The sequence below is a fragment of the Mustela putorius genome, unplaced genomic scaffold (genome assembly GCF_011764305.1).
Source record: "Mustela putorius furo isolate JIRA1106 unplaced genomic scaffold, ASM1176430v1.1 tig00000107_pilon_pilon_pilon, whole genome shotgun sequence".
Taxonomy (NCBI): domain Eukaryota; kingdom Metazoa; phylum Chordata; class Mammalia; order Carnivora; family Mustelidae; genus Mustela; species Mustela putorius.
The window spans coordinates 4,745,580-4,770,797 of NW_025421284.1; the positions used below are offsets into that span (position 1 = coordinate 4,745,580).

The 25,218-nt window shown below is 57.5% G+C and overlaps 1 protein-coding gene across 4 annotated transcripts in view; it reads left to right on the forward strand.

Annotated features, from left to right (window-relative positions):
* LPCAT1 (lysophosphatidylcholine acyltransferase 1) overlaps positions 1-11,036 on the forward strand; it is a 45,713-nt gene extending 34,677 nt beyond the window's left edge. For all 4 annotated transcript variants that reach the window (XM_013064473.2, XM_045089199.1, XM_013064470.1 and 1 more), the window contains exons 9-14: positions 1,111-1,193; positions 4,183-4,308; positions 4,877-5,030; positions 6,032-6,130; positions 7,631-7,769; positions 9,218-11,036. In XM_013064473.2, coding sequence (XP_012919927.1) covers positions 1,111-1,193; positions 4,183-4,308; positions 4,877-5,030; positions 6,032-6,130; positions 7,631-7,769; positions 9,218-9,402 — 786 coding nt within the window. In that variant the 3' untranslated portion in view covers positions 9,403-11,036. The remainder of the gene's footprint in view (positions 1-1,110; positions 1,194-4,182; positions 4,309-4,876; positions 5,031-6,031; positions 6,131-7,630; positions 7,770-9,217) is intronic.
* Positions 11,037-25,218: the final 14,182 nt, after the last annotated feature.

Consider the following 25,218-nt stretch of genomic DNA (forward strand, 5'->3'; position numbering starts at 1 on the left):
AAATTTACAAGTGAGCCTGGATTTCAGCCAGCTTCCAGGTTTTTTCAGTATAGCAGAAGCTACTTAATTACAACACACTGAGCAGAAAGGTCCCTGGCCTGAGTCCAAGGGGGGCTGGCCATCTGCCAGGACATGACGTGTGGCTGCGTCCTGGCCTCCGTGTGTGCTTCTCTATGTCAGGCCTCGTTCCAGTTCTCAAAGCTCTTTATTTTTCCTAAAGAATTTCTGTACTTACTTGTGAGAGAGAGAACACAAGCAGGGTGAGCCGCAGAGGGAGAAGCAGGCTCCATGCTGAGCAGGGAGCCCGATGCGGGGCTCGATCCCGGGATCCTGGGACTATGACCTGAGCCGAAGGCGGACGCTTAACGACTGAGCCGCCCAGGTGTCTTCACAGTTTTCAGAGTTTAAAGGCAGCTCTGAGTTTTTGAACTTGCGCTAAGTGTCTCCCCTCGTGCTGTGCTCACAGGGGCCTGTGAGCTGGTGAATGGGGTGAAAGCTGAAACCAGGTGGCGGGAGCCGACGAGGCTTCCGGACGCCCCCGCGGGGTCAGACGTCTGGAGAGCGTGTGCGGGGGGATGGGCTGAGTGTCTGCAGGAGGGACGCAGCGCTCGGGGATGTCTCCTCCCTGCCCAGCAGAGTCCGCACGGAGCGGGGGACTTACTGACGGGGCAGGGCTACTCGTGCAAGATGCACGTTCCCCGGGCAGTTTGTGATCCTCTCAAGAGGCAGGGGACACCGGATCCCATCGCCTCTTCCACGTGGACGCAGTGTGTTGTGTTATCCCCCAGCACAAGCAGAGACTTCTGGAAAGGGGAGCATACACATAGTTCTTTAGCGTCCGAAGGAAGCTTACCCACACCGGGATGTGACGTTAGAACCGAGTGCGCACACGAGCTTCTGTCCCCGGGGGCCAGGCGCCCCCGCGGCATCGTGGTCATGTTTGCATGCGTGGACGCGTGCGCTTGGGTGCGTTCACCCGTGCGCCGTGGCCGCTTTGAGGGCGGTTCTCGCGGAAGCTGCTTTGACACACCTTCTTTGCGTCCGACCCGTGAGCGCGCCGTGGCGGGCCTGGGACACGCACTGGAGTAACGCAGCCTTCTCTGTGCTCAGTTCCTGCCTGTGTACAGCCCATCGGAGGAGGAGAAGAAGGACCCCGCGCTGTACGCCAGCAACGTGCGGCGCGTCATGGCCGAGTGAGTGTGCCCCTTCCCGCCGGGTCAGAGCTCGAGTCCACGGCGTCCCCGGGAACCCTCGGAGTGTCAGGGAGCCGTTCACCAGCCCGTTCCTCCTTAGCCTGGCCCAGACGCGCTCAGTAGCCCTCCGAGAGCGGGTCTCAGTGGAAGCGAGTAGGGGCCTACCGCACACGGGCCGGAGGCTGTGTCGGCTACCAGGTTCCCGGGTCCCTGCTGTGTCGCACACGGGGTCTGCGTCTTCGTGGCTAAACTCGCTCAGTTTCACCTGCATGGGTCGGAACCAGCCGCCCCGGCGCCGGGTGTGTGCGCCCCGGGGAGGCAGGCAGCCACAGCGGGCGGCCCACGGGCTCTCCTTCCCAGCTTCGAGTGCCCGGGGGGCGCCTGCGGGGCCTGCAGGACCTCGTCGGGCTTGCCACGTGCGGCGCAGGAACTAGACGCCTCATCTCCCCAGTGAGAGGCGCTCGCTCCACAAGTCTCTCGCTTCCCAAGTCTGCACCGTCCCCAGCTGTCTTGGATGAGGGGACGTCAGCCTGCGGCCCGCACAGCCTCGCCCACCATGTCCCGGCCTCTCTCTCGCCTGCTCCCGGGCAGCAGGGGCCGCCTCTGTGTTGGGCCACCGTGGTTCTGGGAGGGGGTCTCAGCGGCTCCGGGGGCGTCCCCTGTGGCAGGCTGGAGGGGTTTTCCCAGCGCCGTGGCTGAGCAGTTGTGACCGAGGTGGGAGGTAAGCCCCCTGCCCCACTGTGTGCGCCTCAGAACCCCCGCGCTCCCGTGTTCTGTGCGGCCGTACCAGACCAAGTCACAGGCTCAGCATGCGGGAGTTAAAGCTCCGCGGGGTAGGCACACGCGGTCCACACGCCCCTCAGGAAGGCTGGCGCTGGGGACACAGGCCCGTGGGACACCCCAGCCTCCTCAGGTGCCCACTCGCTGGACTTCACTGCCCACTCGCTCTCAGAACCCCACACCGGGATGCGTGGGGGGCGGTCGGCCATCAGGATGCCCTCAACTCTCAGTTCAGGGGAAGCCAAGGTGTTCAACCCCTCGACAAGGATATCGTCTCCACAGAGTCAAAGGCTTGACAGGTTGGGGGTAAACTTTAGTCCTTCAGATAAACCAGCTAATAACGTTTAACAGTAATTACGTCACAGACGCTCTCCTCGTGGAGGGAAAGCGCCCCACATCGAATGGAAAAGGGCCCATTGGCCACAGGGCAGCCCCCTGCCCCACAGCCACGGGAGAACCCATAAACAGGGAAGTGGGTTGTCACCTTCCTGGCCCTGAGACCACCGAGAACAGCCTGGGACCCGCCGAGCGTCGCCGGCCCTGAGCACACCTCCCCCCACCTCCTCACGGGATGACCCGAGGCGCTCCTGGTCATCCTGGCTTCTGTCCCCACACGATGATACCTCAGTTTGCCGAGTGGGACTGGACTAGCCGGGGAAGGACTTCAAAGCCCGTCTGCTAGCCCCAATGGCATGGTGTCGTCGTAGATGGTCATGATTAAAAGCCCATTCAGTTTTGGGGGACGGCGCTTAGTTTTAAATACTTGGCAAATGTTCTACCATTGTGTTTCCTGTAATAGAAGGTCATTTTCCCTGAAATCTGATGCCGTTCTTTAGAAGGGCTGAGCTCTGACTTGGGGACACGGCCAGCCCTTATGAAGGTGACCCCCGTCTTCCGAATGAGACAGCGGGTGGCGTGGTGCCCTCGAAGGCACCTGCTGCACACTTGCTTCCTAGCAAGGTGGAAACCGCAGTGATGGCTAACCTCTAGGGGCGCCCCAGGCTCTACATAAGTGGACTTTGGGGTCATGTTTAGTGCCACATGTGAACTTGAAACGCTGTCTTTCTGTGCACGTCAGCATTCAGGCTACTCACTGCCCAGTGCTCCCGGCACAGGCATCTGTGGGGTGGGGGCTTTTGTGGGCATGCGCGAGAACTCTGGTCCCACAGGGCTCTGGGGCAAGTGCCTGGGCTGGAGCCCCTGCTTGGGCCCCTGTCCCTCCCCCCACCACCGGCCCCAGGTTCCTTGCCGTCTTTCTGTCCTGCACAGGCCCCGCCCAGATGTGCCCTCCTGGGGAGGGACACGTGGGAGTGGACAGGGGAGATGGCTTTTCCTGTCTGCGGACGGCTTGGGGAGATCAAGGCTGTCCTCCACACGTCCCGACCCAGGGCAAGTTTTCAGGGTGTCCCTCCCACAAGGCCTTCCCAGCTTTATCTTGCGGGACACAGGCCATGGCGAGGGCTCCTGCCGTCTCCTGGGGCTTGCTCTGCCGGAGTGGCTGGAGACAGCCTTGCTGTGTCCGCAGGATCCGAAGGGACAGAGCGCTGCTCATGGCTGCATGGCAAGCCCCCAGCCCAGGCTCGAGAACGGGTCACCGGCTCGGCAGACATCTTCACGCTCGTGTGCTTTAGTCTGGTTTTTCAGAGTTGCCAATGTCGGCTTCGTTCTGATGCTGGACGGCTCCGCCCGTTCCCCGGAGCCTTCCGCGCCCTGAGCGCCGCCGACTCACCGGGGCTTTCCGGAGCGGAGCTGCTGCGCTCCGACTGCGGCCCCACACAGGCCTCACGTGCTCTTGGGAAGCCTGCTCTTCCCACGGTCTGCACGTCCGCCCTGGGCACCACCTGTGTTCCTAGCAGTTTTTTCTTGTTTAACTAAAACAAGTTTTGCAGAGACACCAAATTAGTGCGCAGATACCTCAGCAAAAGCGTGACTTGCAGACAAGCCTCGCGGGCCCCAGAGGGCGGGGCGGCGGACCCCAGCTGCACGTCCTCACACGGCAGCCACAGTGTGCTCGGGCGCAGGGGTCTCGGTGGGACGTGCGGTGGGCGCCACTGCAGCACGGACCTGGTTGGGAGCCCCGAGGGGCGGGGCCGGGGAAGGGGGGCCCCTGGTCCTTCGATGCACTCGCTGTCCTGTGGTCACCCTGGGCCGCCGTCCTCGCTCTGCTGCCCTGGGGCTGCTTGACCGCGGGGCCCTCCCCTCTTCGCAGGGCCCTGGGCATCTCCGTAACCGACTACACATTTGAGGACTGCCAGCTGGCCCTGGCGGAAGGGCAGCTCCGGCTTCCCGCGGACACCTGCCTTCTCGAGTTCGCCAGGCTGGTGAGGCGCCTGGGGTGAGTGCGGCGCCTTTTCTCCCCTGAGCCCCGCCCTCGCACGCGGTGGCTTCTCTGGCAGCACTAGCGGGGCTCGCTCAGGAACGGGGAGAGTTCGGAGGAGCACTGCTGAGATACTTTTTCTAAGACAGGAGGCTCCCGGAAACTTCTAGCAGGCCCTCCCTCCCCTGCCGTTGTTGGTGACCAAGCTGGAGGTCGCCGAGGGCGCTGAGGGCCGGCTGGGCCTTCAAGCAGATAGAAGTGCCTGTGCTCAGGGTTTGCGGGTGCTTTCCCAGTATCCACGTCCGTCCACCTCGAGGTGTCTGGAAACCCTCAGGGCTCAGCACGGGGCTCCCCGTGGATGGTTCCACCCACCCTACCCGAGAGGCGTCCGTCCCTCCCGCGGAGACGCTGAGGCGGGATCCGTGCTGTGCCTTCCAACTATTAGAACACCTTCTGCCGAAAATGACCCCACTGCCCGTTGTAGCAGTAATTCTCATGTTTTGTTGAGTCTTATTACAGTAAATGTCCTATTTTGCAGCATTCTGTAATTTTAATGAAAAAACTTTTTCCTTTTTTTTGTATGTAGGTTAAAGCCAGAAGCGCTTGAAAAAGATCTGGCCAGATATTCTGAAAGCGCCAGGACACACAGGGGAGGACGGATGGGCCTCCCCGAGTTCGCCGAGTACCTGGGCGTCCCGGTCTCAGACACGCTGGAGGACATGTTCTCCCTGTTTGATGAGGTGGGGCCATGGCCCTGGGAGGGGTCTCCTGGCAAAACCTCCAGCTTCCCAGCATGTACTGTTTTAGTAGAAGCGTGGCCTGGGGTTTGGAAGTAGAGGGAACGGCTCCCCCTTGCCCTGACCAGCACAGCCTGTCGCTTGGATGTTTTCTCCCGTGGTTCAAAATGCACGTAGAAGTTCGTCACTTAAGTTAACATTTGCTGATAAACCTGTAGTTTGGGGTTTTAAATGGGATCTCTAAAAAGCCTAAAAATATCAAACCATGTTCCCTCCTCCAGAAATCCAGAATTTCTGGATGGGGGGCCTCTCTCCCGACGATCAGCACACAGGGTGACCCTCGGCCTTCCCCACGGTGCATGAGGACTGTCCCCATGCAGCACTCCATCCAGTCACCCGTCGTGTCTGGACCGGGGGTCCATGTTTGCCAGTACAGCCCTGGACGTGGGTGGCCTTTCAGGGCCTGGGTGGTGGGAGACTGCGCCGGGAGCCTCCCTCTGCCCCAGCGCCGGCCCCTGGCTTGTCCCACTCCCTGCAGCGGCCTGCTTGTTCGAAGCAGCAGCCTGTCCCATGGTGACCCCAGGGTCACTGAGGACCTGCTGCGTGGCACTCAGTGAGCGTCCAGTGGGCCAGGCGCCGGGTGTCCTCACGTCGCAGCTGGGGGCCCGCCGCTCTGCCACAGGCCACCAGGTCCTCAGAACGCGAGTGTGCTGCTTGCTGTGTGCGTGTGTTTTCCTCAAAGGAAAACCTTAGCCAGTGACAGCCATCGTGTGGCGTGAGCTTTTGTAAGCTTCGTGTGTCAGACTCGCGGGCTCTGAAACTTGATCACAGTGGCCTAAAGAAGGTGTGTGGTGTGGCCCCTCGCGAAGCCAGTGGGTTATGAATGTTCTTCCAAAAATACTTGCTCGGTGGAGGCAGATAAGATCCGGCGTCCGTGTTCAAGCCCGGCTCCCTGACCCGTGGGAGGGGCCCAGCTCCCCGCTGAGGGCATGTCTCGTCCCCAGAGTGGAGAAGGCAGGATGGACCCTCGGGAGTACGTGGTCGCTCTGTCTGTCGTCTGCCGGCCGGCCCGGACTCTGGACACCATCCAGCTGGCATTCAAGGTAAGTTTACGGGAGATCAGCTTGTAGGGACAATGAGACACAGGTCACATCAGGCCTGTGCTGCATTCTTACGGCCCCGTCCTGCATGGGCGGACTTGCCCGTGCCCGACCACCGTTTCCGCGGAAGCTCGTATCTGCTGTCATTTGCACAAATGCCCCCAAACCTCTGCAAAACCAGTTCTGCCTGCAGTCTGTACCCCACGCTGTTAAGAAGGGCACGGGGCCTGGTCCTCGTGAGTTCCAGCAGCCCTGGACAGGGCTGGCGGGTGCCCCACCCCCAGTGCCGTAATGCAGCCATCCTGGGCAGGCCCCCACCTCTCAGGTCCCCCAACATGACCTTTTCATCAGCCCACTGACTTAGGGTGCAAAGGAGCTGCCTGTCTAGAGCCCAGCCATTCATCCCTGCTGCAGGGGGTGTGGGAGTCTCAGAACACTCATATGGGGGTCCCTGCTCACCTACAGATTCTCCTGGTTCGCGAGGATAGTGCCACGCTGGCTTTACTTACCCAGAACACAGTTCTGTCAGGGTCTCAGAATGGGTAGCTCTTACAGGTGCAACTCCCAGTAGCCAGACTTATGAGAACCTGATGTATAAGCCAGGCAGCTGCTTATCTCTCGCTGCTTAGAGAATCCAAGATCCAGCAGACCCTCCCCAGAGCATTGCTGGGAAACCCCCTTGGTGCACAGTGCCTTCTGTGGATCACATAGTGAGAATTAACTGGGTGACACTGATATTTGGTGGCTCCTGTCTAGAAAGACGTGACCTGCCTCCTCCAGCCCGAGCAGGCTGGCTCTGAGGGCCCTGGGCCTGCGCCTGGCTTATGGCCGCTCTGCGGCTCCTGCCTTCAGCACAGCCCGTTCTGACGGACCCTACCCGGCAGCTTCTCTGCTGTCGGCTTATAGAGTCTGGTCTGGGAACAGTGGCCAGGCTCCCCTCATCTCTCCCAACTCGGAGCAGACCGTTTTCCGGGCAGTGTCCGCCGAAGCTCCCGCTGGAGGGGCAGGCGTACTGGGCTGCAGAAGGAGGAGGGGGCCGGGGAGAGGGTGACCCCCCCCAGACCTGCGTTGCTGGGCCTGCCTGACGGGGCGGATAGCCTCTCCCTGCAGGACCCACACTGAGGCTCACAGCACACACCAACCTTTCAGGGCCTCGTTCTCGGTAACTCTTTGCTGGGTCCATGGGCCAGCCAAGGAAGGTGGTGGCTCGTTCGTGTCATTGAGCAAAAGCCCATGAGTGCCCACATGTGGCAGGGAGCCCAGGGTGCGGGCTCCGTCCCTGACCCCACGAAACACACGCCACTGCCTGGAGTGCCCTCTAGTGGGAGCGTGGGTCGTGTGCTCAGAGCTCCGTGCCCCGTGGGGATCTGGGAGTCAGCGGAGCCCTGGCTCTTCCCAGCCAGCGGGGTCGGGCCTACACGAGTGCTGGGAACCCCGTGAGCAGAAGCAGCGGGATGCCTGCATGGTTGGGGGTTATGGGGTGACGCCAGTCTCTGCCGGCAGATGTACGGGTCACGGGACGGCCACATCGACGAGGCCGCCCTGTCCAGCATCCTCAAGACTGCCCTAGGGGTGGCAGAGCTCAGCGTGACCAACCTCTTCCAGGCCATTGACCAGGAGGGGACGGGGCAGATCACATTTGGTGAGTGGCCCCGGGGCCAGGGGGAGGAGGGACCCGTTGTGCAGGGGTGTGCCTGGGGGTGGGGCACAGGGACACAGTGGGAGCGACGCCCGCGCGTGCTCACCAGGGCCATGCTCTCCTGTGCAACGGGGAATTCCCAGGAGGAGGGGTCGTCCCCAGGCCTGGCAGGGGCAGGTTAGGGGGTCTGGAGTCTGAGTTGCACAGGGGATGGATAGAGCCAGAGCCAAAGCCCACGCTGGGAGCCCCAGATCCATGCCCTCCCCGGGGGCTGCAGGCGGTGTGGGCTGAGGCCGGGCCGTGACAGCCCACGGGGGTTCGTGGTCTCAGTGTCCCGTGGAAGCAAGAGCCTGTCCCTCAAGGCCAACCACTGCTGGCATGTCCTCGTGGGTTGGGGGGCAGGGGGCTTGTCACTGTTAGCCACGCAAATTGGGACAGCTAAGGTCCTCGGGGACTCAGACCTGAAACCCACTTGGAGGCTGAGGGAAAGGGGTCGGGCGGTTGAGTGCGCGGAAGGTGGCCCTGCTGAGCGGCCGCCCATGCGCATGTTTGGAAACGAATGTATTTTCGCTGAAAAAGAGGAGACATTTGCTCAGGAAAGGTCATGTCCATGTCTTGTTTGGACGTGTCTTTAAAATTGCAACCAAATGTCAGACACGGGTGTGTGTTGATTTAGAGCGTGTGTGTGTGTGTGTGTGTGTGTGTGTCCACCTGCTCGAGTAGATTGTGCTTCCCAGCGCTCTCCGGTGGTGGGCTGGGGTGGGGCTGTTCACAGTGAGTGCTGACCAGCTCAGACGTGTCCCAGTAAGTCCTTCAGTGTCCCCCAGAGGAGTGCGGGTGGTTTTCCCTGGGTTCCGTAGTCTCCCACACCCAGGCCTGTGAGTGTCCCCGTGCTCTTGGAGGGCACCGTCCACCCCAGGACTGGGTCCCAGGGCTGTTGGGAGAGGCACGGCCTCAGACCTGCTCAGCCCTGTGACCAGCACGGACGGTGGCCCTGTCCCTCCGGGCGCGCGCCTGGTCTCTCCGGAACACGGCCGTGTCCCTCGACAGCGCTTCCCGTGCCAAGATCAGGTCCTCACGTGGACGCTTTGTCCTGTCCCCAAACCAGATCCTCTGCTGAGCAGCGTCTTCCTTGCACACGGACCCAGAGCACACTGCAGGGTTCCAAATCCTGCTTCTGTTGATTTTCCCCCGAACGGGCATAGCCGAGAGCCCTGAGCCACTCGCGCTCTGATGAGCAGCCGAGAAAACGGGAGGACCTCCTGCCCCTCCTCCTGCCCCTCTCCCCACCCCCCACTTCTCTCCTCGCCCCTCCGCCTCCCCCTCCCCTCGGAGGGCGTGGGTTCCAGCCCGGACAGAAGGGTGTGAGGTGGGGGTGCCTGCAGGCCCAGAGACGGGAGCCCCCGAGTCCAGGTGTTTGCCCCCAGCTCACCCAGTACCTCTTTTTCCAGCGGATTTCTGCAGTTTTGCAGAAATGTTCCCCAACTTCGCAGAGGAGTACCTATACCCCAAGCAGACACACTCAGACGGCAGCGCACAGACACCGCTTGCTCCAACCCCTAATGGCTTCTGCGCCGACTTCAGCCCCGAAAACTCGGACTTTGGAAGGAAACCTTTCCGTGAGAAACTGGACTAGGACAGAAGGTTCTGGAGGGATGCAGCTCTGTGCGTGTGCCGGCCTCGGCCCGAGTTCCATGACAGCCGGGGTCGTTCTGACCCTGGTCCTCCGCGGAGAGCTGTGTAGGGACGGGGCTGTGGGCCCCGGGACGCTGTCCCTCCCGTGGCGCCAGCTGTGGCTGAGTCCCCTGCACTGCCCCGGGTCACTTGCCACCGTGGTCTTTCCTCACATCCCTGTCGGAGTCTGCGCCGGGGGCTCGCACAGGTGGACGGGCCTCCACATGCACACGCGACACGCGAGAGACCAAGACGTGTCACGTGCATTTTGATTCCAGCACAAATCCTCTGCCAGCCTCTGTGGGGTCGCAGCGAGACAGGGCCCTGTCTGATTTTTAAACATTTCTATATTTGTGAGAACTCATGAGTATTTTCTAAACTTCATTTAGATACTTCAGGAAGCATTCAGCATTTTTAAAAAAAGAAGAAAAAATTGTTTTCTACTTCATTTTTCCTTTGAGGGCCAGAGGATATTTATTTATGGGCCCTTTTTTGATAGAACCCGAGGCTGTCTGGGGCTTTGACTTAAATCACTCCGTGGCCTCTCTCGACCAGGTACATTCCAGCGTCTGGCTCCGCCGCACGCCCCCGGCCCAGACGCCTTTTCTGCTTCTTTAATCCCGTTCAAACCCCCTCTTTTTTATAGACGTCACCAGCTTGGTGTTTGTTTAACGTCAGGTTGTCCGCGTCCCTGCGGCCCGGCTCTGGCCGAAGCATGGGCGGTCGGTGAGGTGGGGGCGTCGCAGGTCGCGGCCCCCGGCCCGGCTGGGGCGACCGGCGGGTGCTGGTGGGAGGCGGGCCTGGCAGGGGACTCCCCGCAGACACCAGCCCGGCCGCCCACCCGTGCCCCTCCTGCGTCCCAGCCGCGGCCCCCACCTGGCGTCCGGGAAGGCGCCAGGGCCTGCGCCTGAGTCAGGGCGAGGAGCAGGGCCTCCGCACGCGCGATTGGAGGGCCTTCCCCACCCCGGCCCAGCCCGCCACAGACGCCCCCTCTTCAAGCACACGAGACCACGGCCTCTAGCTGGGTCTGAAGCAAAGCCTCCAGGTTTGCTTGGGGGAAAAAGTCCTTTTGAATTTCTAAACGAATTGGATTTTGTATTTGGGTGTCTCCGTAGAATGTGACCACCAGGGCCACCAGAAAACACGCTCGCGGGCTTCCCCGGGCGCACGCTCCCCCCGCGCACACGCGGCCCCCCTGACGCACAGTCGCCAGCTCGTAGCTGCAGGAGGCACAGAAATTCGTTCTTAGAAGAGGAACGTCCAAGGGACCCATGAAGGAGGCAAACAAACGAAGATACTCCGCGGGTGGGGACCCCCACGCAGCCTCCGCACCCCGGGTCTGCACATGAAGGGCTTTTTGAATGAGGCGCCGCCGAGCGTTCAGGAAGAGTCTCTGAGAGCAGATCCAGGACGGACGTTTGTTCCTCCCGATTCCTTCCCCACGGCTGCTGGGCGTCCGCGGCGTCCCGGACCGTGCGTGTGCCTGGCTTGGGAGTCCATGCCTTCGGTGGGAGGTGCGGACGGAAGAGGCCCCAGGAGGACTGGGGTCCTCCGGATTTTCCATGGAATGAATAAAATGCAGTCTCACCCACCTGACGACGTAGTTTGTTTTGTGCGTGGCTTTTAATTCGCGAGACAACAGCAGGGGCGCCTGGGCGGCTCAGTCCAGGAAGCACCACGACTGGACCTCAGCCCGTTTTGACCGCAGGGTCATGAGCTCAGCCCCACGCTGGGCTCCCTACGGAGTGGGCTGCCTACTTAGAAAATCAAAAAGAAAAGAAAGACAACAGCAGACGTGTCTTGGGCTGTGGCAGAAAACCCCAAGGTGGGGTTTCTCGGCAAGTCACGCAGCGTGTTTGGAAAACACAAGAATTGAAATTCTGTAGGAAAGTCTTCCTTGATCCCAGAGGCAGGCCCGGAGCAGTGCAGCCTCCTCGGGTCGGTGGTCGGCACTGGAAGGCAGCGGCGCGGCGGCCGGCGGCCGTCTGCCGCAGCGCTGGGCTGGTCTCCAGAGTCCCTCTAGCGAAAGCCGTAAACGCGCTTTGTGAAGCCAGAACAAGACGGGATCTCCCACTCGGTTCTCTGCTCCAGGCAGTGAAGGGCTTAGAATTAAAGGAAATAGGGCCCAAGCATTACGGCCTCCGAAACTAAAGGAAGGGGGGGTTAGGGCTCCACGGCGACATGCCGGTCCCGCTCAGCCCCACGTGCACCAGGGACCGCACTGTTCTGCCCCGGCGGGTCCGAGGAGGGCGCCCGGGCACGCGTCCCGCTGGGACTCAGCGGGTTGTACTTCTCTTTGCTCGTATTTGTTTAATATAAAGGGGCATCGCCCCCACGATGGCAGGGACGTTCTGGGCTGGACCCACTCCCCAGCGGGGGTGGGAGCAACCGCTGCCGGCTCCAGGCACAGCGCACCGCGGGTGACATGGCCCGTGCACGCCCCCAGCGACTTCTGCACACGCTCGGCGTGCCGCACCCCGTGGGAACAGGCTTGAGCAGGATGTGTGCCGCGGGAGGAGGGAGCTCCTGGGGATTCCTTCAGAGACAGGAAGCAGAAGAGGCACCGCTGCCTCCCCACTGCCAGGCCCCAGCCGGGGGGCCCGCCCGACCACGCTGGTCCAGCCTGGGCCCTGGGGGCCACCGGTAGGAGTACGTCTGACTCCAGGCCTTGGCTCGCGGAGCAGGGCTTTGAATGTGGGGGTGGGCACTGCCCGTCCTCTCCCTGGGCTCCTGCCCTCTGAGGCCGTGTGACTGACGTCCAATGGGTGCTTCTCCTAATGCAAGGGAATGCTTACTACACAAGCGGACACTTTTAGCTTCTCCCCAAAAACGTACCATCTCACAGTCCTCACGGCCGTCCTTGGACAGCGCTCGTGCTGCCGTCACGTAACCCTCCGGAGAGAGTCACAGGTTTACCAGTCAACACTACTAATATTCCTGCACAAAATACGGGGGAGGCCGAGGCGGGGGAAGGTGGGTGAGCGGTCGGCCACCAGTGTGCGCTCTCTCGTGCGCACGCACACGCACGCACACGCACACAGCAGGCCAGGAAGTCGTCCCTGTGCTTGGCACCAGCCTGGCCTTGTACCTGCTTACAGGGTTGGGACCACTGCTTACAATCTCCCTCCCCCGCCCCTCGGCACATGTCCTCAGCGGCACGTGTCCTCGGCGGCTGCCAGTTCCTCAGAAAGTGAAGGTTCTCCACCTGGTGGAGGGTTTTCCCTCCGGAGAATGCGGAGTCTTTATTAGCCACGATCTTAGCGCTGAAAGTGCCCAGAGGACCCTCGGGGCTCCAGAGAGAGAAGAGCAACATGTCCTGCACCTGCCAACTCCCCACGTCCTGGAGGGTCTGCAGCAGAGGCGGCCCCAAACAGCTGTGACCGTCTGAGCTTCAGAGCAGGGCGTAGAGCCCAGGGGTCCGTCCCTGGGAACCACGATCTTAAAACGAAACAGCCCCAAGTTGCCAAGAATGCGCTTGGTGAGGACGGTGAGCTGCCAGACACAGGGACAGCAGGGACACGCGCTGCTCACCTCTCGGAGGGCGGGCCGCCCGCCGGCCTGAGAGCAGGGCCTCCCCCGGGGACTCCGCCAGGTGGACAGCACAGGGAGGGGGCAGTGACCCCCGTGTGGGGCTACAGCTCCCCAGACACGAAGCACCTCGGCCCTGCTACGGGCTCACCGGCCAGACCCACACGGCAACCGGAGCTCAGTCCCACGGAGGAGGGACTGTCAGGAAGCCGAGGAAGGTCCTCAAGAGAAAGCAGCACGCGCCGCCCCCCAGTAACTACCAGCTGTCAGATGGGCCATCCCTGCCCGTGTCACAGGCGTGGGCTGCGCTGTGGACAGCCCCCATGTCGGCCCACGGCCCAGAGCACAGCCCGCCTGTCGTGGGCACCACCGCCTAGGCCACGCTCCACGTTCCAGGTGCTGTCCCAGGTGGCAGCTTCCCGGGTCCTTCCTCCGGCGTGGCCAGCTGCTTGGGGCGGGCGGGGAGCTTGGCCAGAGCAGTGGGTTCACGTGCCGGCGTCCTCCAGCCAAGTGCAGCCCGTGGCTGTGTCACTCCCGATGGGCAGCGGGGAAGAAAGGCCCTCATTAAGTCCGCAGATGGTGCCAGCAGAGCCGCCGGGGGGCAGAGAAGGCAGATCCGTCTCCGGAATAAGCGTATTAAAACGAGGACGCATCCCCCTTCAGTGAGGGAGGCTCCAGCAGCAGCGTCCCCAGGCCCAGGGACAGCACCACGCGGGGGGGCTCCATCCCGGACCTGCCTCTGTCAAGGGGGAAGCCGGTGCCACTGCCTCAGGCTGCCGAGTTCCTGGGTCGTTGACCCGTGCTACAGCCCAGCCCCCTGCCAGCCCCGCTCTGGGCACTGTCCACGCCGCGCTGGCTGGGAGAGCGGGAGGCTGCCCTGGAGCCCTACACCATGCCCTGGACCGGGTCCCAGAGACCAGACACTCGGGGACAGTGCCCCGCGGTGTGTGCGCTCCCGGTGAAGCAGCGGGAGAGCCGACCAAGAGAGACCCTCCGTGTCCTCCCACATGCGACTGAGTCCCAGAAAACCCAAGTCAGGCCAAAAGCAGTGACTTGACAAAATAACGGCCAGAATGTTTCCAAATCTATACTCAGACATCCAAGAAACTCAGTAAGCCACAAGCAAAATAACGGTAAGAAAAATACACCAAGACGCTTTATTTTAAAAACATAGACTCTGAGAGCCGCTTATAAAGAGCCGCCTTACGAGCAGCCAGAGGAAAAGGGAAGATTATCCCCGAGCAAAGATGAGAACGGTGCGCACGCGGAAACGGGCTGCGCGTGAGGGTCGTGAGGGTGTGAAGACAGACCACAGTACGGGGATATTGTAAGCCCCCCGCCCCCAAAAAAGAAAGACATGCAACTAAGAAGCCAGTGGGAGAAAGGAAACAAGATTTTTTTTTAAAATAATAATTTATCCTGACTAGGCAGGAAACTGAGGAAAAAGAACAAAGGACAGACAACACAGAAAACAAACAGCACGTGGTACGTTTCCGTCCAACCATACTAGTAATTACATCAGATGGAGCCTAAAAACCCCTCAATCAGCTGGCAGTCCAATTCTCTTTAGACAACTACCTCCGTGTGATTTAAAGGCACACTGAAAGTGTTTTAAATGGGAGTGATCCAGACCAGGCCGACAGGACCGTAAGGTCAGCAGACTGAGACGGATGTCCGCCAGCCACCCAGTGAACACAGACACGAGGGGATTCCCCTGCACGACCACCCAGGGCTCCGTTCAGCCGGAAGATACCACAGCCCCAAAGGTACATGCACGCGTACCAATGACACGGCTCCAATAGCTGTAGCCAGCGCAGACAGCATTAAAAGGAGAGATAAACAAATCGGCAAATCCAAGTGGGGATCCTAACACAGCTCTCTCGGTAATCGATAGAAGCAGCAGGGGGAGAAACATAATTACGTAGAAAATTTGAACAACCCCATTTACCAAATTGACTTAATTGCTCTTTCAAGGGCACACAAAGCAGTTGACAAAACAGACTACACCCTCGGCTAGAGAGTACATCTCTGTAAACTTCAAAATATTGAAATCATACTCAGTGCGTGTCCTCATCAAAATGGAGCTGCACAACATGAATTCTGCCCGCGTTGCAGGAGCAGGGCTGAGCGCCCCGGCCCAGCAGACCGCACCAGGGACCAGGTGTCCACCCAGGAGCACAGCCAGAGCTGGTTAGGTTCTGATTAATTCTTTCAAACTTAATGGAAGTTAATGAGTCCACAATTTTGCTTCTAGTCAGGCAGGAGAAACCGAGACTGGGTTGACCCTCCCCCCCAGGACCGGCCATTAGGTGGAAAACTCCAGTGGGATTTGCCTCAGCAATGAGAAATCCTCGCCCTGGCCCAAACACTGCTCCGATCCAACCAAACGAAGCTTAAAAGCAAGACCTGGAAGAATGACCAGATGGTTTACAAGTTACTTACCTGTAGCCCCAAACAAAGTTCCAGAATATTCATTCTCAGGAATGTCACATTATCCAGCACCCCACAGGGCAAAATTCACAATGCCTGGCATCCAACCGGAAATCGCCAGGATGCCAGAAAGCAGAAAGCTGTCTACTCGGCAGAGCCAGCCCCGCCAGGACCGGGGTGAGGCCATCCGCAGGCCAGACGCGGACAACGTAGTCCACAACTCAACTCTCTCACCTGCCAGCGGGGCCAGTGTGCAAGGTGTTCAGTAGAGAAGTGGAAAATATCTTTTAAAAGACACAAGTCTGAATGCTAGAGATGAAAACCATAGTGTTAGAATTACAAATGCACAGGTTGGGTTTAAGGGTGGATTGACATGGCAGAAGACACGGCAAGTGATCTTGAAGATAAAGCCATGCCAACTATTCAAAATGAAATAGAAAAAAAGACAAGATTGAACTTTGCATCAAAGAGCAGTGGGACCTCAGCTGCCTGATGGGGTCCCCAAAGGAAAAGGGCAAAGAAAAAATATTCAAAGAAATAACTTCCTAAATTTGATACAAACCATGAACCCACGGATCCAATGTGCTTGATGAGCTCCAAGCACAGGCACCGTGACGGCACGTCTACCGGACACATCATAATCAAACACTAAAGACAAACCCTAAAGAGAAAGTCAGCAGCCCAAAGAGGAGACACATTTCATACAAAGGAGCGGAGACATGCAAAAGAGGAGATACCTCGTTAGAGACAACACACTTTGTTAAGACAGTGGAGCGACACGCTTAAAGTAGGAAAGAAGCAGAAGACCGCCAGCTCGCAATTCTTTATTCAGCAAAAATATCCCTCGAAACAGAAATAAAGATGTTTTTAGATTTGCAAAAGCTGAAAGAATTCATGACTGGCAGACTCTAACTTATTAAAATAAATACTCAAAGCAGAAGGAACATGGCACCATCTTGAAACCTGACCTACACAGAGGATGAGGACCAGAAATGGGACTTACGTTCGTTATGTCATTCTTTTAAAAAGATGACTGAGGGCCTAAAGCAAATTCGATTCCATATTCTAGGGTTCACAGCACGCAGAAGCAAGACGTTGACAATAACATCACAACAGGAGGAGGGGTAAACAGAAGACGTCCCAGGATGTGGCCGGTGGCCTCAAGTCACTTGAGAGCAGACTGGGTCCATGGAGGACGCGTGGCACAAGCACTGAAGCGAGCACGTCCGCAACACAACAGGGAGATGCAGCGAATGACCCAGCCGAAGAGGGGAAGCTGAACCGTACAACACGACTCCATCCAAACGGTGGCCAGAAAGAGGACATGAGAACAGAGAACACACTGGGAAGACAGGAAGCAAATAGCAGATGGTAGACCTAAACCCAACCATAGCAACGTTCACATTAAATGTAAATGATCTAAACACCCCCTCTACCCCAGCAACAGCAGAAAACCACCAGATCAGGTATAAAAGCGAGACCTAATACAATGCCCACAAGAAACACCCTTGAACTAAGGGGCCACGGGGAAAGGATGAATGCCCACTGGACTTGGAGGAGGAGTGCAGCGGCGGCTCTAACAGCAGCGTCCGTTTCTGAGTAGAGGTTATCAGGAGCCGGTGCCCCAGGAAGACAGTACGGCCCTATGTGTGAGCGCCCCATCACAGAGCTTCACAATCAATGTGGCAGAGACACACGCTGCCACAGGGCACGTGGGCCAGTCCACACAATCACACCTGGAGAGCTCAGCACCTGTCTCCCAACCATAACTGCACACGGTTACACCAAAGGTACGCACCAAAAGTGTGTAAGGGCACAGACAACCTGTAAACAGTACAACTAACTTGACCTGTTTGATGCTGATGTAGCACCCAGTGACAGCAGAATACCCATTCTTTTCAAATGCATGTGAAACACCTACCAAGATCCACCATATTCTGGGATACAAAAGGAGCCACAATAAACAACTTGCCTCCAAGTTCCCACGGGCCACCGAGAGTGTGTTCTCCGATGAAGCGAGCAAGTCAGCGAGGTACCAATACAAGACATATACTCAGAAAAGAGGAAAATATAAAGAAAATCCTCAAATATCTGGAAACTAATTGATATTATACATACATAATAGTTCAAAAAAGAAATCAAAAGGGAAATTAGGAAATATTTTGAACTGACTATAAACAAAAACATACCAAACCTTAGGAAATTGAACTAATGTAGACCTTAGAAGGGAATTTATAGCACTGAATGCCTAAATTTGAAAAGAATAAAGGTCACAAATCAATGACAGCCTCCACCATAGCAGTCCCAACAGGCTTTTTATGGAAATTGGAAAGTTGGTTCTAAAATTCAGATAAACCTAGAATAGTCAAAACAACTTTGAAAAACAACAAAGTTAGGTGACTTGCATTACAAAACCATAGTCATGAAGATAGTACCAGTTGGCTCAGCTGCCGTGACAAAAACACCATATACTGTGTGGGTCAAAACAAAGCAATTTATTTTCTCATGGCTCTGGAGGCTGGAACATGCAAGGCCAAGGTGCTGAGCGATTCATCCCCCAGAGAGCTTTCTTCCTGGCTTGCAGAGGGTGGCTGTCTGGCTACGTCACCCCAGGGCAGGCAGGGAGAGGGGTCATGCCCTTCCTGTGAGGCCACAGTCCTGCTGGATTAGGGCCCCACTCTGACGAGCTCATTTAGCTTTGCCTCCTAGAGACCCCATCTCCAACAAAGTCACCCTAGGGTTAGGGCATTTTGGGGGGGGGTACAATTCATCCATAGCAAAAGTGGAACCGACATCAAAACAGAGGAATAGATCAAGGAAACAGCCCAGAAATAAACCCACACATATAGGCCAACTGATTTTTCAACAAAGGTGCAAAAGCAAATTCGTGGAAAAAGTAAGTCTCACAGCTGGATGGCCACCCGTAGAACGATGAACTTTGGTCCATATCTCAGACCATGTTAATTTAAAGTGGGTCAGGTACATAAATGTACAGCCTGAAATTTCAAACATTTTAAAGAAAAACTTGGTAAAAATTGTTGTGATCTTGGGTTAGGTAAAGATTTCTCAAATACAGCACAAAAAGAAAAAAAGAAAATGGTGACTTAGGGTTCATCGAAACTAATGACTGGTTCCTTTGGAAGGCTACGAAGAGAATGAAAACACAATCCAAGATGGGGAAAGTACGTGCAAAGCACCATCTGAACAAGGAACTCACAGCACGCCCAGAACTCTCAGAACTCCGGAATAACATAACAATCCAAAATGCAAAATATCTGAACAGACACGGACAAGAACTTTGGTGGCAGCCACACTCGGGGAGATTGCTGAAACACCACCTTCACGAGAGAAGTGACATGAGACCCTATTACGCAGCTATCAGAATGGCTAAAATCAGAAACACTGACCACCCTAGATGCCGCAAGGATGTGGAGCAACTGAAACTTCCATACACTGTTCACAGAAGCGTAAGATGATATAAGTACTTTGCCAAACAGCCTGGCAGCTTTTTAAAAACAGTTACACAGCATCTACCGGATGGCTCGGCCATCCCACAACTAAGTACTTACCCAAGAGAAATGAAAGCATGTGTCCATACAAAGAGTTGTCCACAAATGTTCATAGTAGTTGCATTTGGAATAGCCAGGTGTCCCTCAACAGGCAAAGGACAGATGGACGGCGTTCTAAGTGTACGGCGCACACCACTCAGCCATCGAAGGAGCGCATGCCTGATTCACACCATGACGCAGTCACCTCAAAGACGCTGAGTGGCAGAGAACAGATACAAAGAAACAGCACCTACTGTATAGTCCCATATGTGTAAGATTCTAAGAAAAATAGACTCACCTACCGTTAGCACATGGGTGGTTGCCTGGGGATGGGGTGGGGTAAAGACGGGTCGCCAGGGGCAGGGGCGGTTGGAGAAGGACGAATACATTCACCATCCCGCATGTGCTCCTCCTTCCACAGCCACACAAATGACTTACCAAACTGGAACTTGAAATGTGTCCGTTGTGTGTAATTTTTAGCTCAACAAAGCTGTTTTTGAAAAGAGGACACATCGGGGCACGTGGGTGGCTCAGTTGGCTATGGTCTGACTCTTGATTTCAGCTCAGATCATGATCTCAAGGTTGTGAGATTGAGCCTGCATCAGGCTCCGCGCTGGACATGGAGCCTGCTTGAGAGTCTCTCTCTCCCTCGCCTTCTGCCCCACCCACTCATGCATGCACGCTCTCACGTGCATTCTCTCCCTCTCAAAATAAAAAATAAAAATAAATTTTTAAAAAGCAAGTTAGAATTCTGGTTAGGCTTGAGCTGAATCTGTATATCAATTTGAGAAGAAATAACATCTTAGCGGTGAGACTTTCAACCATGAACATGGTATACCTCTCCACTTACTTAGGTCTTTGTAGTTTCTCAGCAATGTATTCTAGTTTTCAACACACGTCTGGTAGATATTTTATGCCTAAGCATTTTTTTTAGGGGGTACCATAAAAGAAATTATTTTAAATTGCATTTTACAGTTAATTGCTGCTGGTATATAACTGACTTCCGTTATATCCCATGACCTTACTAAAGTCACTTATTAATTCTAGTAGTTGTTTTGAGGATTCCTTAAGATTTTCTCCATAATTATGCAGTCTGCCAATTAAGATTCTGTCACCAATTTCTTAATTTTCTTTGAAGTCTGTTACTATACAAGCCACACCATTAGCCAATGCCTGTGAGCAAGTTGAGACTTTTCTCTCTCGCTCGCTCGCTCACTCGCTCTCCGCAAAATATAGCCTGACACACTGCTTGGTTCCCGACCCACTGAGAACATCTCCCTGCTTTCCCCTTCTGGGTGCCCCCTGTGATCCTGCAGCCCGCTACACACTGTTGGGCTCAGCAGAGAGGGTACGACATACGGGATCCATATGCTTCCTCGGGCAGCCATGATGCTGGAGGTCGGGGTTAAGGGGTGGTGATTGTGCAACAAGAGTGGACACTTGTTCATGCAGCCTGGTGTGTCTTCAGCCCCTGCTCGAGCCTGATTTTGTAGAGATTGCTTCCATCTCATGATGGCAAGTTGCTGTCAATACCAAACTTTTTTGGGTTTGTGGGTTAGTTTATGATGGGTTGCTCTGGTTCTGTGTAACTTGGAGTCCCGTAACTTTCTACTGTGGCTCAGGGGCATGCTTATTCAAAAGGAGAATAAGTATTTCCAGAACAATATTAGACTATTCTCCAAAACTCTAAGACTCCTCACTATGGGTCACCAGCAGAGACAGGGTGAGTCTGTGTTTCATACACATTAAGGCTTATTTAAGTGATTTACATGCATGCTTAAGTTTAGAATAAGCCAGACTGTTCCAGAACCTTTCTTGCTTTGGGGAAAAACTGAACACATTGTGGATAACTCAGTGAATGGGTCATAGAAGCATTCCCAGTTAGAAGCCCCCAAACCCAAAGAATCTCACAGGTATGGTGATGCTTCCTTAAGAGCAGGAGGCAGCAAGCTATCTTTCACTGTGGACCCTGACCAGTCCCGAATCTCTACGGACCCACAGAGACTTCACCAAGATGGCAAGCTTCGGAATATGTATCTACATGTGTATTTACATTCAAACATAACGTTTTCCCCGATCTCTAGCACGCACGTGTCTTACCACGGTGTCTTGGTGTTGTTTATTTCTTGCTCACCAGGTAGATTCGGCATGACGTCCCGGTGTCACAGACCAATGCTGTATGCTGCGGGTTGGCAGACAATAAATGTGTCTGGACTGGGCATGACAGTGAGCTGGAGAGTGGACAGAGCACTGAGATCAGATGGGGGCGGTGCTGCTGTCCCTGCCATGTGAAGGGAAACTGGTCTTACGGTCATTCTCAATAATCACTGGGGCGGAGGGTGAGGGGAGGCATTCACAGCACCGATAGCTGCATAGACCAGGATTTGAGTTGAGTTATTCGGGTTAAGAGATCAGAGGCTGAAGTTGGAGCTGAGAAGCTCTCCAGGGGGGCTGCCAGGATTTTCACATCTCCCATCAGAGCCAACAACACGCCTCTGGGAACCGTGCAATAATGGCTTCCACTTCTCTTCCAACTACCTGATCTGGTAGGAGTGTCTCTTACTGCTAAATTCTAACCTAGGACTATATGGGGCAGGGATCCTAGGGGGGAGACTTCCTAGTTTCTCCTTTGTGGTGCGGAGGAGATCCGAGAAGCAGGTGGCGGTGAGGCCAAAACGCAGCGCGCATGGGATCCTAGAAACAAGGGTTCAACGCAGGAAAGCGTTCGCAAGGGTTCCCGGAGTCACGGCCATGGGAAATGCCAGGACAAAGGCTGGGCGGCGAGACGGGAGGGCCAGTGTCCCTAAGGGAGCAGAGGCCGAAGACTCTAGTCACTGCCTCCCGGGTTTTAGCAAATCTGAAGGATGTTGATATAATTGTTGGAGAGTTTGGAGTTGAATTAATGAAAGGAATGTGGAAAATTAAACAACAAAAAAATAGGCAATAATTAACTCAAGGAACACCAAAATATCCCAAGAAAGGAAATGAAATCCTAGAACACCACAGCTCAGTTGAAATGACACAAACACGAGAAGCGGCAAGCATCACATACACCGGATGTGCCCCTCCACGGTTCCCATGTGGAAGCCTTCACCCCTCCCGCGTGTACTGGAAGGTGGGCTTTGGGGAGGGGATTCCGTGTAGAGGAACGCGTGTGGGTGGGCTGTGTTAGGATCAGTGCCTTAAAAAGAGAGACCAGCGCGTCGGCTTTCTCCACCTCCCCAGCCCGCAGCTGTCTCCCCTCTGCCCAGAACCACTCCCCCACCCTGCCAAGACAAGCCCGGAGAGGCTCACTTAGACCCAGACCGCGACGGCACCCAGATCTCCAACTTCCAGCCTCCAGAACTAAGGAAAATAAATGTGTGGAAGTGTTTTTACTATACAGACCAGACCTCATCAGTTCTCACCCAGGCTCCCTTATTTAAAACAAAATCTTCCTGTGGTGGCCATTTATTTCCTCGGCGTCGTGGATTAAAGCGCTGCCATGAGATTACCCTATTTTCTTACCACCTGAATTACTGAGCCAGTGTGGGAAGACACAGCCCCTGTACGATGGCCATTGCTGTTAGAGAGTCAAGGTGTACGTCATCGTCTTCTGAAATCCCTGTCACTTCCCTCAGCTCTAGGGACTGAACCGCATCTCCCCCCAAGTTCACATGTTGACATCTACCATCCGTGCAGGGGTACCGGAGGTGGGGCCTTTGGGAGGAGGTGAGGTCCCGAGGGTAAAGCCTTCCGGAATGGGACCGGAGACCCAGACAAGTCTCTCCCACTTGCACCCGGGGAGGACACAGACCAGACCCCGCCGACCAGGAAGGAGGCCTCACCAGACTGTCCATGCACTTGCCACCTGCAGAACTGTGACAACCTCCTTTGTTTCTAAACCTCCAGTTCTTTCGGATTTTTATTACTGCAGTGAAAGCAGACGGAGACACTGAGTCAAGGGTTCCTTCTGCTCGATTCTATTTCAGCCTGGAGCGCTTCCTGGGGCCTCCCTGGGCAGGGTTCCTGTCTAAGGCAACAGCCGGGCTGGCAGGAGGCTGGGAGAAAGATGGTGGGGCTGGCGTGAGTAGGGGAAAGGCCACTGAGGAGCAAGGGCACTCCGAGGTCCCCTGACAAAGGGACATAGCTTCTGTGATGTGCTGAGCCACAGTGAGTGGTCTAGACAGGCTGCGGAGCGGGGGGACCTGTGCGCTTGCCCCACCACAGCAAACACACAGCGGCAAGACCAAAGGAGACTCAGGAAGGTTCACACCCAGAGACTGGGCCTCCCGGAGGGTAAAGCCAGTGCACGGTCACTCACCTTGACACCATTCTGCACACCTCCTGGGCCTCGGTTGGTGGCCTGTGGACTCCGTGAATGTAAAATCTTGCAGGAGGCATTTTGGCAAAGATTCCAGTCTGTTCCCTCCCTGAGTGTTTATCCACCGCCGGCGGCTTTCCAGGCTTGTCAGAGAAATCCTTTTCCTCGGCACATCATTCCGTCCCTGTGGCTCCGGTCAGAGCTTGAGTACTAGGGGCAAACCATGGTAATGGCACCGCGATGGTGGCTGAGCCCGGGGCCACAGAAGGACCCAGGCGACCATCAGGTGCCTGGGGGGGGGGGGCTCTCTGCACAGGGGTGCGGGGCCCGCGAGGTAGAGCAGGAACCAGGGTTGCCCCCGCGGGGCCGGCTTTGAGTTGAGGTTCGTCACCAGCCGCCCCTGCTCGGGGCGAGACTCGGCGGGGAGAAGACCCAGGGCGCCCGACGAGGGAAGGGCGGTGGGAGGGGGAGGGTCGGTGCAGCTGGACTGCTGCGGAGAGCGGAGGGAATCGGCGGGCCCCGCTCACACCGCGCGCCCCAGCGTCGTTCCCAGCGCGCGCGCCACGCTGCCCCCTCCGCCGCCAGCTGCTCCTCGGGGCATCTCCGCGGTCCAGCGTCGAGCGCTCCCGGGAGCCCCAAGGCAGACGCCTCAAGGAGCGGGCAGCCCCGGGGGTGCGGGCGAGGGTAGCAGGGACGCCGAGGCTGGTTCCGCCGCGAACCCGCCGTCTCAGTCCTGCGACTCCTGGGCCCGGGAGGTGTCCCCGCTCCCATGCGTCGGAGGACCTGGGATGCTGCGGGACTTGGCACCCGCCGCCGGCCGCTGGCCACCGCCAGGCTGTCGGGTCCGCGGGCGGGGCCCGGGGGCGCGGCCGGGGCTGGTCCTCCGCCCACCCGGGGCGGTGCGGGGGCGGAGCCGGGGCGGGCGGGCGCCCCCGACGGCGGGAGGGGCGGGGCGGGCGCGAGACACCATAAGAGCCCGGAGGCCGCGACCGCCCAGCGCAGCGGGAAGGGAGCGGGCCGGAGGTTTTGCGGCCGCTGGCGGCGGGACCCCAGCGCAGAGGTGAGGCCGGGGCGGGCAGGTGAGCGAGAGCATCCTCGGGGCGCTGCGCTCCCTCCGCGGACCCGAAGTCTGTGGCCCAGAGGCGCCAGGCTGGGGCGGGCACCGTCGGGGGCACCGCGTCTCCAAAAGTCGCTGACAGGGGCAGCGCGCCCCGACAATACCACTCACGGTCTTAGGGAGGCCGGTGGCCGAGAGGGGTGTGCACGGGAAGGGGTGAGGGACTGATCGCGCCCCGGTGAGCCCTGGCCCGGTCCTGTGGGCCGAGCGCCTGGTCCCCTGGTCCCGTGGCCGCCCTGCGCGCTGGGCGGCGCGGGAAGGGGCGGTCGTCGCTGGGGTCCCCAGGGCGCCAGCTCCGGGGGCCCATCGGCCTTTGTGGCGGATTCCTCCCTGCTGAGCCGCGCCGCGCGGTGCGGCGGACCGTGGGGGTGAATTTCATCCTGCGGGTGTTTGTGATTCGGTCTGGGAGCCGCTGCGTGTGCGCCCGGGCTGGGTGCGGGGAAGGAGCAGCGCTGGCTAGTTCATCAGCCGCTCCGTTTGTCCTGCGGGGCACAGAAGGAAGCTTTCTGAGACCTTTTGCTTTCTGTACCCAAACATGGCCCCAGCGGCCGTGGTTTCAGGAGTTGGGTTGGCTCACCGCCAATCCCAGTGTCCCTCCGTGGCAGGGGATGACGGGGTCCCGCCGGAGTGAAAGTCTCCCCATGCCCGCAGCTCCAGCCCACTCTGGAGGCGAAGGGGCCGCAGGGAAGCAGTGGGTAAAATCACTTCTATGGTGAGTCGTTCAAATTCGGATGCAGAAGAAAATGACCCCAGTAGAGCGGCGGTCCATGACTCCTTTCCTTCAGCCGGGCTGGGGGCGGGGTGGTCATGCATTTCTGTGTGTGTGTCTGTGTGTGTCTGTGTGTGTCTGTG